The 22,079-nt window shown below is 32.8% G+C and overlaps 1 protein-coding gene across 2 annotated transcripts in view; it reads left to right on the forward strand.

Moving 5' to 3' along the window:
* Positions 1 to 515: 515 nt before the first annotated feature.
* The window catches only part of CD200R1 (CD200 receptor 1), a 39,261-nt gene continuing 17,697 nt past the window's right edge, over positions 516 to 22,079 (forward strand). Inside the window, exons 1-3 of one of the 2 annotated variants that reach the window (XM_039878965.1) lie at positions 516 to 589; positions 3,787 to 4,090; positions 19,358 to 19,438. In XM_039878965.1, coding sequence (XP_039734899.1) covers positions 4,024 to 4,090; positions 19,358 to 19,438 — 148 coding nt within the window. In that variant the 5' untranslated portion in view covers positions 516 to 589; positions 3,787 to 4,023. Of the gene's footprint in view, positions 590 to 3,786; positions 4,091 to 11,665; positions 14,407 to 19,357; positions 19,439 to 22,079 lie in introns of those variants that run through there. The other variant, XM_039878966.1, reaches the window with a different exon arrangement.

Genomic DNA, 22,079 nt, shown 5'->3' on the forward strand with positions numbered 1-22,079 from the left:
GAAGTTGTAAGAGTGCCCAACTGGAAGAATGAATGAATAGATGAATAGATTTAGGGTGGATAAGGAGTGTGGAAGATGTATTGGAGACAAGACAGAGTTGCAAAATAGTAATTAGCCATATAACTAAGAGATGAACTTTGGGGTGAGATTTCTTGTGCTTGAATCCTGTCCCCATCACTTATTAGTTGTGTGATTGAACAATACTTAACCTCTCTGGCTTCAGTTTCCTCAACTGTAAAAAGGGGATAATAATGATATTTAATTCATAGGTTTGTTGAGAGGATTAATCAAGGCCATATTTATAAAGCGCTTGAAACAAATCCTGAACATTAAGCTAAGAACTTGACTACTTATGATAGTTATGACCACTGAAGTCTAAAATTCATATTTAGCAAAATATGAAATGTGCTTACTAATTTCTCTGCCCTGTTTTACTTTTTATTTGACATTACACTTATTTTCTTTTTAACATCTACTTCTAAATTTTTCTTTTCACAGACTCTGTGAATATATCTTGAAAAATAATGATTAACTCTCTCATTTTTAAAGGAGAATTATGGAGATGACATTGGAATTGAAAAATTTCAAGGTGAATATCAATGATAAAGAATATAAAAAATAGAAACACACATTTTGTGAGGCTCTTTTAAGTTGCTCATTAGTATATTTGGTGATTGTACATGGAAGGGTTTCAAATGAGTATTCAGAACTTGGGTCTACAAAGATTGTAGGGAAGCGAATTGGAGAATAGGGAAATAGCATATGGCCTGAAGAGCAGCCATTTTAGGCAGTCATTGCATGTGGTGGTTCATTAGCCTCATATCTCTAAACATTGTTCCATGAGGGTAGGGAGGAAGTGAAATAAAGAGTGGAGTGTTGTGGAGTATGAGTTCCTTGAAATTCTTCCTACTGTTAAGCATCGTTCTTTTACCTCTGTGAAATCGTGACATTAGTACGTGGGCAGTAGTCGGACAGGGTAGATTGAGGGACTTGGCACAATTGTTCAGTAGTATGTTCGTGTGAGTATGCAAGTGTGCACACACTATGGAAGGGGAAGTCCAGCCACACGTGTAAGTCAGAGAGTTCACAGAAAGGAAAAATTACAAGGCAAGTAGGTATTAGCTCATTTTTGTAAAGATACACATCCAGAAAATTTAGTTAAGGTATGAGAGGCAAGCAGGTACTTGAGTTCTAGGAAGTCAAGACTCAAGTGTAGTTGGTGAAAGAGCAGGCAATAGAGAACAAAAGATCAGGAATAAAAAGGCCATTAGTGTCTTTGCAATAAGTATTTAAAATCCATGCAAAGCTTCTACATAATGTGGAGGGGTACCAATGGAAAGATAGCAATGTCTTCTACCTGGCTTTAGATTGTGGTTAAGTCTGAATCTGACACTGAAGACAAAGAAATATACCTGACTGGAAAAAGTTTACTTCAAAAGCATTTATAGGCAGATAAATCAATAGTGCAAATTTGAGGGCATTATGTCTAAAAGCTCTAACTCACTAAAGCTTACCAAGCCTTTTTGTTTTGGCCACTACGACATCAATTAGTGTAACATTTTTTTGTTAGTTTCTCATGTGCACTGATTCTTAATTGGTAGTATTGAAAAGGAGTTGAAAGACTGGCGGAGTTAAAGTTTTGAATTTCTTGTTTGAGCTGCACCTTTCTCTTGGTCTTATCTTGATCTTTTGCTCTGCTTTTTTTTTGGACCTGGTGCCCAAGGGGCACAGCTAAGGAGAATCTGAGTCCTTTAGATTTTTCAGAGATATGCATTTACTAGACAAGCATATTGTTCCCTTATGATATTGACTTTCATGGCATATCTTTGGTGGATGATTAAGCTAACAAACATTTGGTCCCTTTATTGTTCTTGCCAACATCCGCTCTCCATAAGAGGTAAAGGTAGGAGTTGAGAGGTTGTGGAGGTGCAGTTTGGGTGGAGGGGATAAAGGAGTGGGAAGAGAAAGTTTCATCATCCCAAATCTGCTTCAAGAATTCTATGGTTTTTGACACCACTCATTTGACGATTAAACTGCTGATTTTAGATTGTGGTCTGATATGTGATGAGTGCATGAAAGTGTGTCTATGAAAGTTGTTGCCTGAAATTTCATACTAGAAGAGTTGAGTGGAAAGAACACAGGGCTAGCAAACATGAAACATGAGTTTTACTTCCGGTTTTGGCACCAAGTATCACCTTCTGTGCTTTAGTTTTGGGTGTTGTCATTGGACAGGCATTAAAATAAATGATCACTAAGAATTTTTGATGACATAAGAAAATGCTCATGTAAGTATAATATAAATGAAAAATAAACAAACAGGTTAGTAACTTGATGAAGAAACATGCCTAATATCATCAGACTAGTAACTGCTGAGCAGAGACTCAATCCCAGGTCCATCTCTTGTCAAAACTCACGACTTTAACTACTATGTACCTTAACATCAATGTGGTGGAAACCAGATGCTATGTCTCAAATTACATTTCATCACTGATTTTCTGACATCTAGTAAAATATTAGACAGCAGGAAAGTTGTTTTTGCTATAGTCCACCATTGTCATATAGCTCATATCTTTAAATATTCCATATCTTTAGGCCCTCAAGCACCTGATTTCACTGTATTGATCAAATTGATTCACTGGAAGGAAAGCTGTATCAGGGGAAGGGGAAAAAATATATATAGCTTACTATTTGGCAAGAGGAAAGATGAAACTGCTAACTTAAAAGAAAAAAATGCATGTAGTTTAGTTCTTTTTCTGTTTTCAATGTTTTCTTCCCCTTCCTGAAGAGTTTGCCTTGAGGTAGGAAATTCTTAGCACGTTGTGGGATTCTTTCTTCCCATAATCTAAATGCATATTAACTAGCACATTAAGGCAGAGGGGTTTTTGTAGTCTCAATTTCAGCTCTGTCATAACTAAAGATGGGTGTTTATTTGTAATTTGATTCGAATGATCAGTCTAACTCTTCAAAAGTGAAAATAAATACCAAATTTTGATAGACAGAGTAATGGCCCCCCAAGATGTCTATGACCTAACTTCTGAAACTTGTAAGTAGGTAAATTACATGGGAAAAGGGACTTTGAAGATGTGGTTAAGTTAAGGATTTTGAGATGAGGTGATTATCCTGGATTATCTGGGTGGTCCAATATAATCACAAGAGTTTTTATCAGAGGGAGGTAGGAAGGTTACAATCAGAGAACATGACGATGGAACAGAGGTTAGAAATGATGCAGCTACAAGCCAAGGAATACTGGTGGCCTCTAGAACCTGGAAAAGTCAATGTGTTTGGGAAGAACATAGCCCTGCTGGCCCCTTGATTTTAGTTTGGTAAGATCCATTATGCACTTCTGACCTCTAGAATTGCAAGATACATTTGTGTTGTTTTAAGCCACTCAATTTGTGGTAATTCGTTACAGTAGCAATAGGAAAGTAATGCACTTAGGATGTTTCTAGAGTTGTAAATATTATAGATAGTAATTCTTTTGTGCAAGAATTTTTAAGGGAGAATATTTTATTATAAACTTTATTAGTGAGGCTTTCCACCTCTTTAAGCTAGAGAAAGCTTCTAAAAGTTATCATGACTGGAAAGTTTAAAGGGATGGACCAAAAATAGGTAAGTATCTTGGTTTGCTTTTCAATCCAAGTTTAGACAAATCCGTTAATCTTGGGCACAGTCAATGCCTTACTGTAAAGTTTATCTGTGCACAGCAGAAGTGAGAGGAGGACCAATGAGCTGAAAGATAATTCAATCAATCTGCTTCCTCTGTCTTTGCTTCTGTGCTTCATACAGGAAATATAATGCTGTGTCAAGTTCCAGAGAAGAGTTTCTTCTGTTCCAAGTTACTAATCAGGCTAAAACAGAAAGAGTTAAAAGAAGAGGCCAGGAGAAAAGGAGCGTCCCACTGCTGATGGGCTAAGAGGATTCAGCACAGAGAAGTCAACCAGAAAGAGCCTCACCATGCCCACAGCTCCTTTGATACCTGTGTGGAGAAGTACTGAGTGAAGGGCAGAAAACAAGAGAACAGAAATGCCCTGTGCTTGGAGAACTTCTGACCTACAGCTACTACTGATTTTGAGTGTCTTCTTAGTGGCTGGTAAGTTAGAATTATCTTTAGGAGAGTCACAGGAGAATGACTGGTGAGAAACCTGGTCTCAGCTTTTCCTGAGCATTCTTTGCCTTTCTTATGGAGCAATATAAGATAAATGCAATCACAGAGAACGGGGAGGGAAGTTGCTTCTAGATTTGTTCCACTTTATTATCCACTTTATTTCTTCTCTGTCTTACTTATTTTACTTTGAATCCTACTGAAGTACACACATTTCTATGATTTGCTTCACTGCCACTATCTTATTTTCCCCTCCCCCCCTTTTTTGAATGAGGCAGAATAAGTTAAATAATTTCTAATAGCAGTCTAAGTCATCTGGGTTCTCTTTATCTTCTTATCTCTTTATAAAAAAATTAAATAATAGTTCTGACACATTTAGGTCAATGTTGTTAGCAGTATAAATTAGGAAAGTCCATAGCTTTCTATAACTTTCTACAACCAGGTGCTTTTTAAAATATACTCACAGTTTGGAGGTGCATTTGTGATATATGTGTTATTTATTTTTAAAATGTGTATCCTGTAAAAGACACTTTCTGTGCTGGGGGACACACTCTTTAACGTCTAGGTCCCTGTGGGTGTTGTAGAGAACTTGGGACTACTGTGGGGGTGTCCTGGTTTCACTATAGAGGGTAGAGGGTTGGTAGTCGATGTGCGAAGGAGTTTTCAGGTTTCACTTTAAGTAGATGGAAGCAGTGGCAAGGAAGCAATGTAGTTGGTTTAATTTTTTTTAATTTTAGAATTAAAAGAAGAAAATGTATTTTTTCTCAAATGAATAACTTGAAAATGCTTATCTTACAGCAAAAAGTCTGTTTTCCGTATGATAATCTTGCTGGTGACACACAAAATAACCATACTCTGTCACTGTACCTATGCAAAATTTTCACACACTTTTTTCCTTTGATCTGTACAGTAACCCAGTGAAGTAGGCACGGAAGACATTTCTCCATTTTACAAAGGTAGAAACTGAAGCTTAGACAGATGAAATGATTTGTCCAACACTACTAGTACATGGCAGAGTCACATCCCCTCACATCTATAAGCATCACTAAACATTCGAATAGATAATTTCCCTCGATACTTAGCTATTATGCTTTTCATTAAGGAGCACCACTATTTATAACACCACTGAAAAAAAGTTAAACCAGTACTGGGTTATAAACTTAATGGACTATTTACTCATTAAAAAAAAAAAATCAAGTAATTTGAATCTTTCAGTAGTTGAGATCTTGTAGAAAGCTCTTATAGAAACCTGTGGAGGTCCCAACTTGTCAGAGAAGCCAGGTAAGCAAGGAGTATTTATGTCAAATTGCACTATGACTTTTAGGAAAACATAATCAATAATTTTGAATTTTAATGGTTTAAAAGTTTGAATTTTAAAACTATTTCTAATTACATTTAGGAGACACTACATACATCAAATCTCTAAGGTCTGTGCTTGTATAATTGTAAAATTATCTAAATGTTTAGAATCAAGATATAAAAAAGCAAATTACTTTATATGCAGTGATTTGGCATGATAAATTCACCATGAAATCATTTAGAATAATGAGAAGCAAACTACTTGGGGCATAAATTTATGCCTCTAGTACCACTTTGTTATTCATACTGCCAAATAGAAATAACTCACTTTAATATACAAAGATAAATTAACAAAGGGGCAAGGGAGTTAGTGATTTCAATGTAAAACAAAACATTAAAAAAAATCTATTCACTTTTTTCTTTACTAATTTGCTTATAAATTCAAGCAATGTGGTAGTCGGTAGACAAAGTTTATTGGGAAAAGAGCTGAGGGGAATAATTAAAACACCCTAAGTTGTCTACTGCAGAGCAAACTCACAACCCTGTGCCTGGTCCGCCTTCTTAGCATCCCTTTCACTCCACACCACTGCCTCTTTATTTTAGCCACTTATCTTCTAGTTTTTCCTGTGTTCAAATTATATTTTGCTATTCCAATCAATATGATTCTATCTTTTACAAAAGTCACTGATATTGATATTACGAATTATTGAAAAGGAATCCACTACTCTTTTTTTTTATTCCTTGGGCTAATTTTGACCATTTGTCATTGTCTTCCACTAGGGGGCAGGCAGTAACAAGAAGAGATAAAAATCGAGACAAGGCTGTTTGGTTAGCTTCAGCAGGTTCACAAAAGATGGAAAAAGAGATTAAAAGCAATTGTGAAAGTAAAAGGTGTTTGTCCTTATTAATTTCAGCCCTCTCTTCTTTTTCTAGTTTGTGATAGTTGCTAATTTACATATTATAGTAATTCTTAAGTGTGTTTTCTCTAAATATCCATCTTTAAGAAATTAATCAGAAATTTTTATTAAGAACACTGAGTGTGCATGGAGGAGTCTGTGTGTGCATGTGAATAGTGCCTAAAAGTTATTAGCAATCTAAATTAGGGGAATCAAGCTAAGATGACAATTTAAGAGAAAATTTTAAATCATTCGGTCTTGAAATTGTCCATGACTCTAGTAAAAATCCCCAAATGGGAGAAATTATGGTGGGTTAGAGTTGTCGCAGGCTTTATAGAAGAGATGGGTCTCGAGCTGGGCCTTGAATGATAGATTTGGATTGATGAGGAAAGGCACAGATACAAATCGGGAGGAGGGGATATGCAGTGTGAACAAAGGCAGAGTGATTTGAGGAGAGAAAGAATTCTAAACTTGATGGAATGGAAATAGTGTGTTATATGATCATAGGAAATAAGGTTGAATCTCAGGGGCCCTTAATAGCTAAACAGAGGAACTTGGATACTGTGCAGTAAACATTGAGGAGCCATCTGTTGTATTGTGAACAGGAAAATAATATAATAAAACAATAATTTTTGAGAATAATATGACAGCAGTTTTCTGTTCAGTGGGAGTGACACTTGGTAAAAGATTTATTTTTAAGCAGGAGAGAAGAGCTCCTACCCTTGGGTTTCCATTTTAGGAAGTCCTATGATTCTGCTGTGAGACATTGGTGGCTGAGAAGGGAAGTTTCTTTGCAGAAGAAGATGTTAAATTTAGTACAGTGAGGGGGAACAACTAGGAGGAAAATTCCTATAGGTTCCTGGAAGTATAGCACAGTCCAGGGTTTGTGAATCATTCGCGGAGTGGAGGATCTCACAAAGAGAGTACTCACAGAGATAAATGTAGTAAATTAGGTACTAGAGATTTTTGTAATTGAGTCCTAGGAGTGATAATTCATTCTCTCTCTCTCTCTCTCTCTCTCTCTCTCTTTCTCTTCTCAGTAACGGAAAGCAAGATCTGAGAAGAGCTGGGAAGAAAGACAATCTGGGATATAGATAGAGTTCTTAAACTTAAGTAAGAAGAAGGAAACCTCTGAAATTGAGAAGTAAGATGAGAAGTTAAATATAGGGATGTTAATAAATTGAGAATAGGCATAAGGAGATGAGAGAGCTCCACAGTAGATAAGTTGCCTCCCAATAAGGTCATGAATGTTTCAGTTGATGGTGCTAGTGAATAAAATAACTCAGTTATCATTTGGTTTCATGTTGTATCTGAAAAATCAGTCTGCATAATGACTAACATTCAGTAATCATCGATATACTTTTCCTCTTCCTCCTTCCTATCACTGACACACATTTGATAACTCCTGACTGGGATTAGGAAGCAGAACTGAGGTTATGAAAAAGCTTTGGACTGTATAACAAAACTCATGTAAGAGTCACAATCAGCTAACTGTTTCTATGAAGTAACACATTATTTACGCATTAACAATGAACAAACAATTTTGAGATTTTCTTAGCTAAATTAGTTTATATGACTTGTCTGCCTCCCAAACCTGGAAACCATCTTAAGAACAAAATCCTATTTGTGTTTAAGGAAGCAGTGTAGAAAAGTACCAAAAACATGACTATAAGATTTTAGAAGCAAACCATTTTCTTTAAAAATATCTGTTCCTTTGAGTTGTTGATGCTGTTGCAGGCTCTCCAGAAATTAGACTCTGAGAAAGAGTTTAGAGTAGAGAATGTTTATTAGGGAGGACACTTGGAAGAAACATCTGGAAGGAAGGGCAAGTTTTCAGAGGGAGATGTTTATCTGCAGTCTCAACTCTTGAGACCCTCATCAGATAGCCATGGGGAGCTGTGGAGTTAGAATGGCCTTAGAGAGGCCCTGCACTGAATCAACCTAGCGGGGCCTTTATACATTCATCTCAGTCAGTCATTGGGTATGGGATGTCCTGAGAACGGTCTGCTTTGGACAAAGTAATTGAGATGATTCCTGAAGATGCTGAGAACTAAAGGCTGTCTGACAGTAGTGTTCCTAGTAGTAAGAGCAAAGAAGTCATTCCTTGACCATAGCTGCCATTTCTAATTCTCTTTATTCCTTCCATATTTCTGAGTTTGTTTAGTATTATTATTTCCCATCAGCCTAAATAATTTCTTTTATCATCATTAGTGGTGTAAACCTGCCTGTGAGAAGTTCTCTTAGTTTTCTTTTATTATCATTAGTGGTGTAAACCTGCCTGTGAGAAGTTCTCTTAGTTTTCTTTTATCTAAATATGCCTCATTCTTGACCTACATTTTTGCTGGATATAGAATTCTGGGTTTTATTTTCTAGCACTTTAAAAATGTTGTCTTATCATTTCTGGTGAGAGAGCAGCAGATACTCAGATCATCACTTCCCTTAATATAATTTGTCATTTTTTATTTTCTCTTTCAAGATTTTCTCTTTATTGTTGTTTTTAGACATAAAATGTGTGTAAGTATGGTTATTTTCATATTTATCCTGCTTGGGGGATTACCAAGATTCTCGAATCTGTAAATTTATGTTTTTTAGAAATTTTGGGAAAATTTTAATCACTATTTCTTCAAATAAATTTTCTTCTAACTTTGTCTCTCCTCTTCTTTTAGAATCCAGATTATACATATGTTCGAAGGACTTTTGCTACTTCATCACAGGTCTCTGTGACTATTATGTTTTTTCTTTTTAAAAATTTTTTCTCTTTTATTTAGAGTGGATAATTTTATTGATATTTCAATTTTGCTAACAATTTCCTGTCTCATCTTTATTCATGTATTAGGTCCATTCATCTGAATATTTTATTTCCGATATTATATTTTCGATTTTATGATTTCTTTTTTAGTTTATTTTTTCTGTTGAGATTTTTCTGATTTTTTAAAAAATTAATTTTGAGAATATTTTCCTTTACATCACTGAACATAATTTAACATCTGCTTTAAGATCTTTGTTAATTCCTATGTCTGGGTCACCTTGAATTTCATATCCCTTTAATGTCTTTTTCTCCTAAGAATGGGCCACATTTTTCTAGTTCTCTGAATATTGAGCAATTTTATTTGAATACTGCATCATAGAGATTCTGCATTTTATTATATTGTTCTGTTGATTTTTTTTTTCCAGAAAGCATTTAACTTTGTTGAAGTCAAACTTCAAACTCTGTCTTATGGATAGTGCTTTAAATCTCAGTGCTTTCACCTTTAGCTAGTGAGCTTCAAGTGTACCCTACCATGTGTGGTTTAGGGTCAGCCAGAGAGCAGTTGGTAGAATTTACACACAGAATTTCTCTCTCTTTCTCTCTCTCTTTCTTTCTTTCAATTTCCAGAGACCAAGGTTGCCCCCAAATTTGTCCTCTTGTTCTTCAGAAAACTGTGGGTTTTCTATTAGAGTTTTTTAGCTGTTCGGTGCGGTGCCAACCTGCAACCTTCTCTAAGACTAAAACAGTCAAAATGGGGAAAAAAATAGGAACCCATACCCCACATCTGATCCATTTCCTTCTTTCAAAGATTGAAACTTCTCAAGAATCGTCTTGCTTTTTCCACTCTGCAGTGTCTTTAAATAGTTCTCCTTATATTTTGTCCAGAATTTATAGTTATTATATGTGGAGGCTTACTTTGCCATAAAAGAAGTAGAACTTTGTTCAAATCCATAATTTTAATATCAGTGTGCTTTTACCAATTGATACTGATTTGGTTAGTTATATTGTCTTGGACATTGAGATTGAATGTATTGTATTATTAAAAACCTTTTTGTTTTCTAACTTTCATTCATGCATTGAATGTTCTTTTTTTTTTCACTTTCCCAATAAAATCTCACTCCTTTTTCCTTCAATTCTAGATTCTTATATATGACTTTGTTAGCTTTAATGGTATGTCATGAGATTTAATTCTACCCATTATGCTATGTCATTTTTAAGAAATTGCTTACTCTTTTTAGATGTATTACTTAGTCTAATCTTCTTTCAGCCTTTCATATCTTTTGCCCATTTTTTCAATTGGGTTGTCCATATCGTTTTTTTTATTGGTTTATATGTTCTCTGTATATTTTTTGGTGGAAAGTAGCCTTTTGTTTATCTTAACTCTTGTGAATAGTCCACAAATTTTTGCTTGTGTACATTATTTTATGCATTTTTTTCCCCTGCAGAGGTTTTAAATTCTACAATCAAAATTTTCAGTGTTTTCTTTTATGGTTTCCAAGTTTTATACCAGGTTACAAAGGTTTCTTCACTTAAGGTAGCAACTGTTCCAATTACCTGGGACTTTTCTGGTTTACAGAACACTGAATGTCTTGTGTTCCCAGAAAACCCTCAGTCCCAGGCAAATCAAGATGTTAGTCACCCTATCTCATGTTTAAGATAAAAATAAAATTACCTATATTCTTCTAGTATTTATTTATTTACCTATTTATTTGCTTATATGTAAATCTTTGATTCATTTTATTTATTTTTGTGTGAGAAGTAAGATAGGAATCTCATTTTATTTTATTTTATTTTTTTCAAATGGCTAGCTAGTTCTAATACCACTTATTAATGATATAAATAATCATCCTTCCCTTTATAAATTTGAATGGCCACTTTTATTAGGTACTAATTTTCTATAAGTGTAGATGAAGCAATGGAAGAGCCAAAAAAATCAGTTGATTTTCTTATTCTAATTTTGGTGATTTTTTTCTATTTTTGTCTGCTGAAACTTTGGGATTCCACTCAATATTTTGTTTACTGAATACTCGATTAAGTGTTGTCTGCTAATAAATTAATGTCTTTAAAAATATGAATCACTTTCATAAATAAAAGTGTAAGAACATGAATATATGCCATGATACTAGGATCGATTGTTGACATTGTTATATTAAAAAAATGTGAATTGTGCTTCTAGTGTTTATGTACTTATTATTTTAATTTTCTTTTATACTAACATATATAATATATTAACATATATAATATATTATAACATATATAATATATTTATAATATATAATATATATCTCTTTGGGAGATAATCATTCCCTGATTTTCTTTACATTTTACTATGCATGTATGCAGCCCCCAACAATCAAATTCGTTTTGCCTTTTGTTGTATTGTACATAAATGAAATCATGTTGTATATATTATTTTATAACTGCTTTCATTTACTCAGTATTATGTTTGAGATTCATCTAAGTTTGTTTGTAGTTGTAGCTCACTAATGTAATTTTTATCCTAGAATTTCAGATGTTTGAAAATAGTTTTCTTTCCTAGAAAAATTCTGGCACAAGAATAACAAAAATGATTTAAAATAGGAAATCTCACGTTTTGCATTTTTGATAATCGAAATATTAAGCTATAAGACATATGAAGGAGAAAGCTTTAAATTTAAATTTAAATTTTAAATCACTAAAAAGGCAAACATTTGTTTTTATTTTCTGTTCTCCATCACAGAAAAATATGTAGTCTCAGGGAAAAAAATATTGAAATTATTATGTGAGACTAGACTAATAGCAAAAGCTGAGATTATCTTTTCTCACTCTGGTCTTTATTCAGATTCCCAGTATTTCCTGTAGTCCTTCTAGACACATGTCCTCTGCACATAATAGTAACTTTTATTTGGAATGTCGTTCTCTCTTTCTCTCTTGCTTTCTTAATGGCATCTCGCCCATTGGATCTTGTATTAATTACCCATTGCTACATGATATATTACCACAAAACAAATACTTATTTTCTCACAGAGACCCATGAGTGAGAGAGAAAGAGCACACCAGAATAGGAGCCATAGTTTTTTTATAACTTAATCTCGGCATTGACATCCATTACTTCTGTATTCTGTTTGTTAATAGTGAGTTAGTAAGTCCAGGTCACACTCAAGAGGAGGGAATTTTATAAAGATGTGAATATCGGGAAGGAAGAATGTTGGGAACCAACTCAGTACCAGAATAAGTTACACAAGGTACATTTTCCATACGTTTCATTTGTTGCTATTGTAATTTTACATAATGATTGTATTTCATTGTTTGATTAATACATATTGTTCCCATTAGAATAAAAGCTATGAGATAAAAAGGTATTTATTGAGTGCCTAGCTATTGCAACTGAATAAATGAATACTAAGATAGCTTCCGTTTGCCCTCCACCAGTCCAAAAGCTCTAATATATGTGATAGATGGTCACTCAAGTGCCACATAAATGAAAACTACTAGTGAGAGACTGATCATCACCTTAGAAAGCAGAAAAGAGAACATTTCCTTTACTTCCAACATTTATCATTAAATTAATGCACTAGTCTTCAGGTAGATTTAGTAGAGATAAAAAACTTCCATGATCTCTTATTCCAATCATTCCTGTTTGCTATTTAGAACATAACAGAATTTGGGGAAAATTGGTGATGATTTCAATTATTCCTATAGGATGATATTACTTTTTGCTCAGACGTAAGAAATAAAATTATAAATTAGGCTCCTTTCCTCAAAAGTTACAAAATTTATGGGTATGCTGGCTGACTATCATTAACTTTCACTAGTTCCCAGTTTACAATGTGAGAACCACTGCATTAGAGGCAGAAATATAATTAGCCTATCTGGATGACAATTCATCTTTTTTTAAGGACCTCTGAAAAAGGAGATGATTTATTTACACAACTTTGTGCTTGAATCCTTTCATAACTCTGAAAGCTGTCAGGAAATAATACTTTTATGTCTAACCTGCATCCACAATATGCCGTTTTAAAAAATGCAGTGCAAACATTCACTAACTAAAATGTTAGGTTGATACTTTAAGCTTTCTGGAGCCAGAAAGTTATAGTAAAGTTTTCTGTACTGTATTGACTTTACCACACTGGTGATTAGAAAAAGCTATGTGCTCAGTTTAGCTAAATAAAAGTTGTTCTGACAATGTAATTTGAACTTCAGGGCCTTTGTGTGATTAAGATCTCAGTCTCATAGTTGCATTCATTTTAAATGAAGGCTTGGATCTTCAGGAGAGATATACTGCTTCATTTTTACTGTGTTTAAAACCTCAGTTTGTAATGTTCTTTGAATATCTTGTATGAGTTATTCCTTACTTGTTAAGTAAGAATGATAGTCTACGTTTTGTAGTGGGAACTAGAACACATAAATTAATTTAATTATCTAAAATGATTCAGGGAAGAAGAAGCAGAACTTATCCCTTATATCTTCCAGCCATTGCTTAATTCACAAGGGTCTAGCTCTGTATTAGTTGTAATAACTTACAGAGTTTTGAAGTTTGAAAGTTTGAAACATCAAATGAAGAATGAATTAATTCTATCATTTGATTTTCCTTATGTAAAATATCAGGATATTTTCAGATTTCAATGCATTCTGTTTCATTTTTTTTAAGTAGTAAGTTCAATAAATGATAAATAACAATAGAGATGATAAATAAAGATGTGAAGAACATAATAAGCAATAAGAATGACTTCTAATTAGTTCAGTACCAGCATAGAGGCCTCAAGTTCTGGAGAGAAATATTTTTTAAAAATGTAAAAATACAACTCTTCCACATTATTCTCTTTTGCAGCTATATGGTCATAGCCAAATGTTTTATGTTACAGTTTTGTCCCAATTTAAGGATGCTTTTAGCTTAAAATTAATTTTATCAGACTCTTTTCTCGTTTGTTTGTATTCTCCTCCAAACATGCAAATGAATGAAAGGGCAGGATATCTGTAACTTTTTTGTTTCCTATCTCCGTACACTAGAAATAATAAATAAATCTAAGTGGCGATATTAACTTTTTAAGTATGGTGTAATTTATGTTCTATTTCGGTTTAAAAACAGTTACCGAATTAGAGATTTTTATTAGAAATGGTGAAATATCAGAAATGCCTATCTCTAACTTTGTTAGTCAGTAGAGTGCAGCAGAGCATGGGATTTTACAAAAGATAAAAAGTGTTTCACATCACAAGAAAACCATGTGCTCTTTCTGAGAAACTTTTTCCCCTCACCGGAGGAAGTCTTGGGAGTATAGGTTTGCACAGTCATGCCTAGAGAATGTCTATTGCGTGGGTGGTATGTGCTTGCTCAGGTATATGACAATGACATTTGGGAAAGGAAACTTCTAGTGCTCAAAGTGAGTAAGAGATTTCATTAGTAGTAAAATCACAAAAACAGTCTTCTACTGATGATTTTGACTTAAATGGAAAAGTTTTTTTTTTCAGTGTCAAGGGTTTTCATTTGTATTTTGTTTTGTGTTTATTTGTGTGGATGTATGTCCTAATGTTACAGGTATTAAAAATCAGATGTTTTTGATGTTATTTTTAATTAAATCGAGTAATAATTTATGTACAATTAACTGCATTTATTCAAGCGATATGAATTGATGAGTTTTGACAGTTGTATATATCTTGTGAATCATTACCACAAACAAGATACAAAACGTTTCCATTATTCCCAAAATATTCTTTCATATATCTTTGCATCCATCCTTGCCTTCATCCCTGTCTGTAGGCATCCACTGATCTATTATTTGTTACTATAGACTAGTTAGCATTTTATGTTAGTAGTACTCTTTTATGCAGTTATGTGATTCACTCAATGAAATAATTTGAGATTCATCATTGCTGTGTGTTTCTTTTTGTTGCTGAGTAGTTCTCATTGTCTGGATAATTTATCCATTTATCTAATGATAGGCATTTGGTTTGTTTCTAGCTTTTGGCTATTGTGAATGAAATTGCTGTGAACTTCATGCACAAATTTTTGTATGGCCATATGTTTTAATTTCCCTTGGGTAAATACCTAGGATTGAAATTGCTAGGTTGTATGATTGGCAGATGTTTGACTTTTGAATAAACTACCAGAAAATTTTCAATGTAGTTACATTTATTTTACATCCCCATTGTTGATGTATAAGAGTTTCAATTGCTTCACATTTTTGCTGATACATAGTATCAGTCTTTTTAGTTTTAGCTATGCTTACATTATCTCACTGTGACTTAAATTTATATATTATTTATGATTACTATTTTTAAACATTTTTTCATGTATTTATTGGCCATTTGAATATCTTTTCTTGTGTTAAATGTTCAGTCATTTGTCTATTTAAAAAAATTTTTTTTAAATTGACTTTAAAAGTTATCTAATTGTGAAAATTCTTCACATATTCTACCTAGCAGTCTTTTATCCGATACATGTGTTGTGAATATTTTCTTCCAGTCTATGGTTTGCCTTTTTATTATCTTAATATTTTTCAAAGAGCAAAGGTTTTTAATTTTTGATAATATCTATTTTACCAAATTTTATTTCATTGTGTGTTCTTTTTGTATTCTAAAAAAGCTTTTTGTATATGCCAAAGTCACAGATTCTCTCCTATGTTTTCTTCTAGAAGTATTACAGTCTTAGCTTTTACATTAAAGTTGATAATATACTTTAAGGTAATTTTTGTGTATAGTGTTAAGTAAGGGTTGAAGTTCTTTTTTATTATATGGATATTCAATTATTTCATGATCAACTATTGAAAAGACTTCACTTTTCCTTTAAATTACCTTAACACCTTTGTCAAAAATCATAGATCTTATGTGTGTGAGTCTATTTCTAGGCTCTCTGTTCTGTTCCATTGAAGTATGTGTCTTCAGCTAATGGCAGACTGCTTTGATTACTGCAGCTTTAGGATAAAGTTTGAAATTAGGTAGCATAAATCTTCCAATGTTATCTGTGTTTTTTAAAACATTGCTTTGGCTAGTCTAGGTTTACATTCCCATATAAATTTCAGGATCAGCTTCCCAAGTTTTATAGAAAATACTATCAGATTTTGATTAAGACTGTATTGAATCTGTAGACCAATTTGAGAACTGATCTCTTAACAATTTTGAGTCATTCTGTCCAAGAACAAGATATTTATCTCCCCTATATAGGTAATCTTTAATTTATCTCAGTAGTGTTTTATAGTTTTCAGTGTACAGACCTTGCACATCTTTTGTTAAATTTATTCCTCAAGTTTTTTTCCTACTATTGTAAATGGAATTGTTTGTTTTTAAATTTTATTTTCCAATTGTTTGCTGCTAGAATATAAAAATATAATTGCTTTAAAATATAATTAGCATTTTATACTATGACCTTGCTATATTCAATTAGTTCTGGGATTTGTTTAATAGATTCCTAATAATCATGTCATCAGCAAATAGTTTTATGTCTTTGTTCCTGATCTATATGCCTTTTTTCTCCTTGCTTTATTTCAATGGCTACAACCTCTAGTAATATTGAAAAGAAGTAGTAAGAGCAGACATTCTTGCTTTGTTCCTGATTTCAGAGGGGAAATATTTCATTATTAAGCATGATTTAGCTATAGGATTTTTTTAGATGTCCTTTAACAGTTTTAGGAAGTTTCTTTCTATTTCTAGAGTTTTAAAAATCATAAATGAATGTTAAATTTTGTCAAGTGCTTTTTCTACTACATCTGTTGAATTGGTCACTTTTTTCTCTCTTTTATTCTCTTGACATTGGGAATTTCACTGATTTTTAAGTGTTCAATCAACCTGCATTCCTGAGAGAAATGCTATATGATCATGTATTATTCTTTCTATATAGTGTTAGATTTAATTTGCTACTCTTTTGTAAATTTTTTTGTGTCTTATGTTTATAAGGGTTCCTGGTCTGTTGTTTTTCTTATTTGTAATGGGTTTATCTGGATTTGGCATATGGTTAATTCTACCTTCATAAAATGAGGAGGGAATTGTTCCCTCCTTGTCTATTATCTGAAGGAGTTTGTTTGTAGAACTGATATTACTTCTTTAAATGTTTGCTTAAATTTGTCAGTGAAGCCAGTTTGGTAGGAAAATTTTTATTAAATAAAATACAATTTCTTTAATAGCTATAAGGCTCTTTGGATTATTCGTTTAATTCAAAATAGGCTTTCAAAGCTATTTTTCAATGAATTTGTCCATTTCATCTAAGTTATTGAATTTGATTAGCATAAAATAGTTAATTTTCTTTTATTTTTTTCATGAATATAGTATCTATATTAATGTTTCTTATTCCATTCTTGATATTAGAGAATTGATTTCTCTGTTTTTTTTTTCTTGATAAATCTAGTTATTGGCTTATAAAGATGGAAGATCTTTTCAAAACACCAACTTTTGATTTTGTTAATGTCTGTCTTGCTTGTTTTTTATTTTAATGATTTTTGCTCTTACTATTATTATTCTATTTTTTGTTTGTTTGTTTTTAGCTCCTCTTTTATTTTGTCTTTTTATTTTGTTTTTAGCTCCTTTGGGTGGGTTTTAGATACTTCTTTTCCAAATAACATTTAAAATTTTAATTTTCCTATAAGCATTGCTTTAGCTGTATATCACAAAGTTGATATATTTTATTTTTACTGTTATTCAGTTCAAAATATTGTCTAATTTCCTTTTAGGTTTCTCTTTGATCAAATGATTATTTAGAAACATGTTTAATTTCCAAATAGTTGCGGTTTTCTTAAATGTCTTATTGTTATTGGTTTCCAATTTAATTCTGTTTTAATATGATTACATTTTTGTACGATTTCGGTTTTTAAAAGTTTTTTGAGACTTGCTTTATGGCACGGAATGTGGTCTAACTTGATGAATATACCATGTGAACTTGCAAAGAATGTATATTCTGCAGTCGTTGGGTAAAGAGTTCTAAAAATATCAATTAGGTTAAGGCAGTTGGTAGCTATGTTAGTAATTATCTATTGCAATGTGATGAATTATCCCAAAACTTAGCAGCAGCTAGGGAAGATTCATTTTTAAAAATAAAGTACATTATGAGTCAATACCGATACTTTTGACTCAAATTCAGAACTCAGAGGTTTTACTTAAACTTATTCATTTTTACATCTGTATCTTTTCTTCCACACTGCAAAATTGAATGATGCCAACATATTAACTCCTTTGATTTATCCCACAAAACATATACAACGGTTTGAAGATAATAACTCCTGTCAGTATGCAAATTACTAAAAATCTGTTACTAGCGTAAGTGCTCAAAAATTATTATTTTAAAATAGCATTTTATTACAGAAGATGGCAACTAAGAGAAACATTAGATTCAAAATTTCTCCAGAAAAATACTGCGCATTAAATTTTACCCTAAATGTTTTTCTGCTGCTCAGGTCCACGAACTGTAGATGCACTAGAAGTATATTGCTTCGTTGTGAACACTTTCTAGTTTTTTACCTTCCATAGTTAGAGCCTGCCAATATCCAGCCTCAACGCTAATCAAACACCCAATTCTTCTCATTTTATGGCAATACTGAACTATTTGTAGTTCTTTGAAAACCTCATGTGAAAACCATTCTTTCTGTGTGCAATTTTCTTTTTCCTTCCACCTTCCCGGAAAACTCTCAATCTACTAAGATCCAGGTTAGATATCATCTGTTGCAGGGAGTCTTCTTTTACCTCTGCTCTCTTAGAATTAAGCATCACTTCTTTTTAGCTTTTGGACATTATGCATACTTTTATCATCACTCTGAAAACTTTACAGTATGTTTGCTTACATAGTTGCTTCCTTTCCTGAACTTTAGCTCTTGGAGAGAAGAGATATTTTTTATTATGATGTTTCTATGCCTAGCAAGTGCTTTGCCAAGTAGTTGCTATTCAAAATATGTTTATTAGCAATTCTCACTTAGAGCTTGCCCTATAAAATTTGAAGTTAATAGATAAGTTGTATATATGATGTGATTTCAACAATGCTTAGGAAAATCCTTTTTAGTTCCATACCAGCATCTAATTAACATAGTGCTTCTAAACCTTTTCTACCTACTCACTGGTGCCTAAAAAGTCTGTAACAAATAGGAAAACCCTGTCTTCCACAGAGACAGACTAAATACATATAAGCCAGGGAGAAGAAATACTTAGATTTGAATATGAAGACAGGAAGGTGGCAAGGGACATTCTGGGCCTAAAGTAAAGGTATGACAAAAAGGCAGGAAGATTGGGTCAAAAGTTTATACTGGGGCAAAATTTTTTGAGAATTTTGCTTGCTTGTCATAATTTGAATTTTCATTGGCAATTAACTAGGAGTCAGGTATACTAATATATATTTCTCTCTCCACCCTATTTCAGAGTGCATAAGCACAGAAGTAGATGATTCTGTTACAGTAAGCAGCTCAACGCAGAACATGGGCAAGGATAATTGCAGTTTGGGTAATGCTCATCTTTTAATGATAATTCTACTAGGAGAGTGCTTGATATTTGTATAATTTTTACGTTTTAGAATTTTAAATAGTCTTATATGCATTTATAGTGTGTATTGTCTAAAATTCTCTAAAGAAAATACTGCTTAAGTTTAAGAGTGTTGGTAAATTTTTCATTCTGAAATTATTTTTGCTTATTTAGTACTTATTTCAAAAATGTGATCAGTAAACAAATCAATTTCCAAAATATTTTTTATTCAATTTTGGAAACATGTTATTACCTTATAAAAAACTTTAAAAAATATTAGCAATTAACAAAGTTTAAAAAAAATATCCAGTATTTAAAAAATAATCAGAATAATATTTGAAAAAATAAGCATAAATCTTTTATTCTTCTAAAAACAATTTTTGTACACCTAAGAGTACATTCTAACTCATGAGTTTTATCTCTGATATGAGAAGTTGTAAAGATAATTTACTGATTTTCCCGATTTACTGATTCTCAAGGTATTCTTTGGAAGGAGGTGGATTTTTGCTTGATTGTAGGAGAATTTGGTACTTGATTTGAGAGATTTCTCCTTGGGTCTCCATTCACTGAAAAATTATTAAGCAGAAGGTCTCTTTTACATTCTAACCCACTGGGAGATCACTGAAAATTCAAATACTTGAAGACATTATTTAAGTCATTTATAAAGACACCACTTATTGTAAAACCAGGCTCTTCTAACAGAATCTTGTAGTATCTGGACACTTATTTAGTTATATTTGATAAGTACTAATATGGTCAAGTTGCCAATATTCCCAGACAAGTTTTCTAAAATGAGAATCCACTGAAATGGCAACAATTTAACAGTTTAGAGCATGAAAATTATTTGCGTTGTCACTAAAAGTAATAATATCTATAGGGCATATGACATAAAATTCAAAAGATAGAAGAAAAGCCTTTAAATATCTCCTTAAAGGCATCAATTGGGGTTGAGTTCTTCAAACTTTCAATTGGAAATAGACTATACTTTTAAAAATAGAGAGCAGGTCTCATGGTTGCAGAGGCCAAAATGCCCACAAAGGAAAGCCCTTATCTGCTAAAGTAACCTTTGTCTTCATGGCTACCATCTCTTGATCACTAGTCAACTACTTTAACTGGGAATGGAGCAGGGCACATTGTAATTTTCTTATTCATCAGAATCCTATTGGATACCCTCAATACTTGCCATACTTCACTTAAAGTAAGGAAAAGAAAGAAGGAAGGAAGGAGAGAAGGAGGGAAGGAAGGAAGGAGGGAATGGAGTTGCTATTTATAATAAAAACAAAATAGGAAATTTATTTTACTTGTGGGAAAACTTGGAGTTGTTAGTAGGAATTTAGTTTATTTTTAAGGCAAAGTAAGCAGGAAAAAATAGACTACCCAATAGGTATTTATTGTTTTTAATTATGGTAAATACAAGAAATTAGAGCAAACAAATCACTATACTTTAAATCATGAGTCAGCAAACTATGGCCCATGAGCAAAATCTCGCTAACTGCATATTTTTGTAAATAAAATTTCATTGGAATAAGGCCACACTCATTTATTTAAGTATTATCTATTACTGCTTTCTAGATGCAATGGCAAAGTTGAATACTTGCAACGCAGACTATATGGACTGCAAAGCCTCTAATGTTTACTTTTTGGCCCTTCACAGAAATATTTGTAGACCCTGATTTTTCCCTTCCAGTACTCCTACCCCACCTTACTTCCACCTCTTATTCCTAATAAAACTTTAAATTTTCCTCTCAATGTTTCCAAATGAAAACTTCAACAATACCATCACAAAGTACCCATATCCTAAATTTCCTTCTGTTATAAACTCTCAGTCTTGGTTGTGGTCAATTTGACAATGGAAGAGACCGACAGACCCTAGAACACTTGGAAGCTGGATTGTGTTAGGATGGAAGAGGTCTGGAAAGGCTAAGCTATTGTGAGAGCTATGATTTTTAGAGCTTGAAAATCTAGATCTGGGTAAACCTTCTGAGGTCAGCTCTGACTTTATCTGCTACTAGAACAGATTCTTGAGCCCAATATGGACTAAATATAATAGAATCTCACTCTTCGCCTTCCTTCTCACCTAAGCCAATAACAGTTAGCTGCCTAGAAAAGTCAAATTATTTCAGAGATCTATTTGCTGCTCATTTCTAAGGCCTTTACTGAATGTCTTTGTTTATTTTTTTTTAATGTAGTAGAACTGCATGCAAAATTAAAATAGGAGAGCAAGAAATATATTTTTATAATGGAAGGCTCACACGAACGGTGGTCTTATAAACTCAGAGGAAGAACTTTTTTATGCCTTAAAATTATAAACAATATTTTAAAATCATTGTTTTTTAAAAAACAATACTACAAAACAGTTTTTCAGAAACTAAACTCAAAGTAAATTAAGACTACTTTGATTATCAGAAACTCTGTAGAACCCAAGAGAAGGAATGCATTAGGTCTCAGGAACTATGGAATTGGAAATTTCAGCTAGATAAAGATTGTCATTTCTGTCTGTCTATCTGTCTGTCTGTCTGTCTGCTTCTGCTTCTGCTTCATTCTTCCCAAGATAGATGCATTAATCAGGGTTCCTCAGAGAAACAGAACAATAGGATGTGTGTGTTTGTGTTTGTGTGTGTGT

This window comes from Pteropus medius, unplaced genomic scaffold (assembly GCF_902729225.1).
Source record: "Pteropus medius unplaced genomic scaffold, Ma_sr-lr_union100, whole genome shotgun sequence".
In the NCBI taxonomy this organism is placed as follows: domain Eukaryota; kingdom Metazoa; phylum Chordata; class Mammalia; order Chiroptera; family Pteropodidae; genus Pteropus; species Pteropus medius.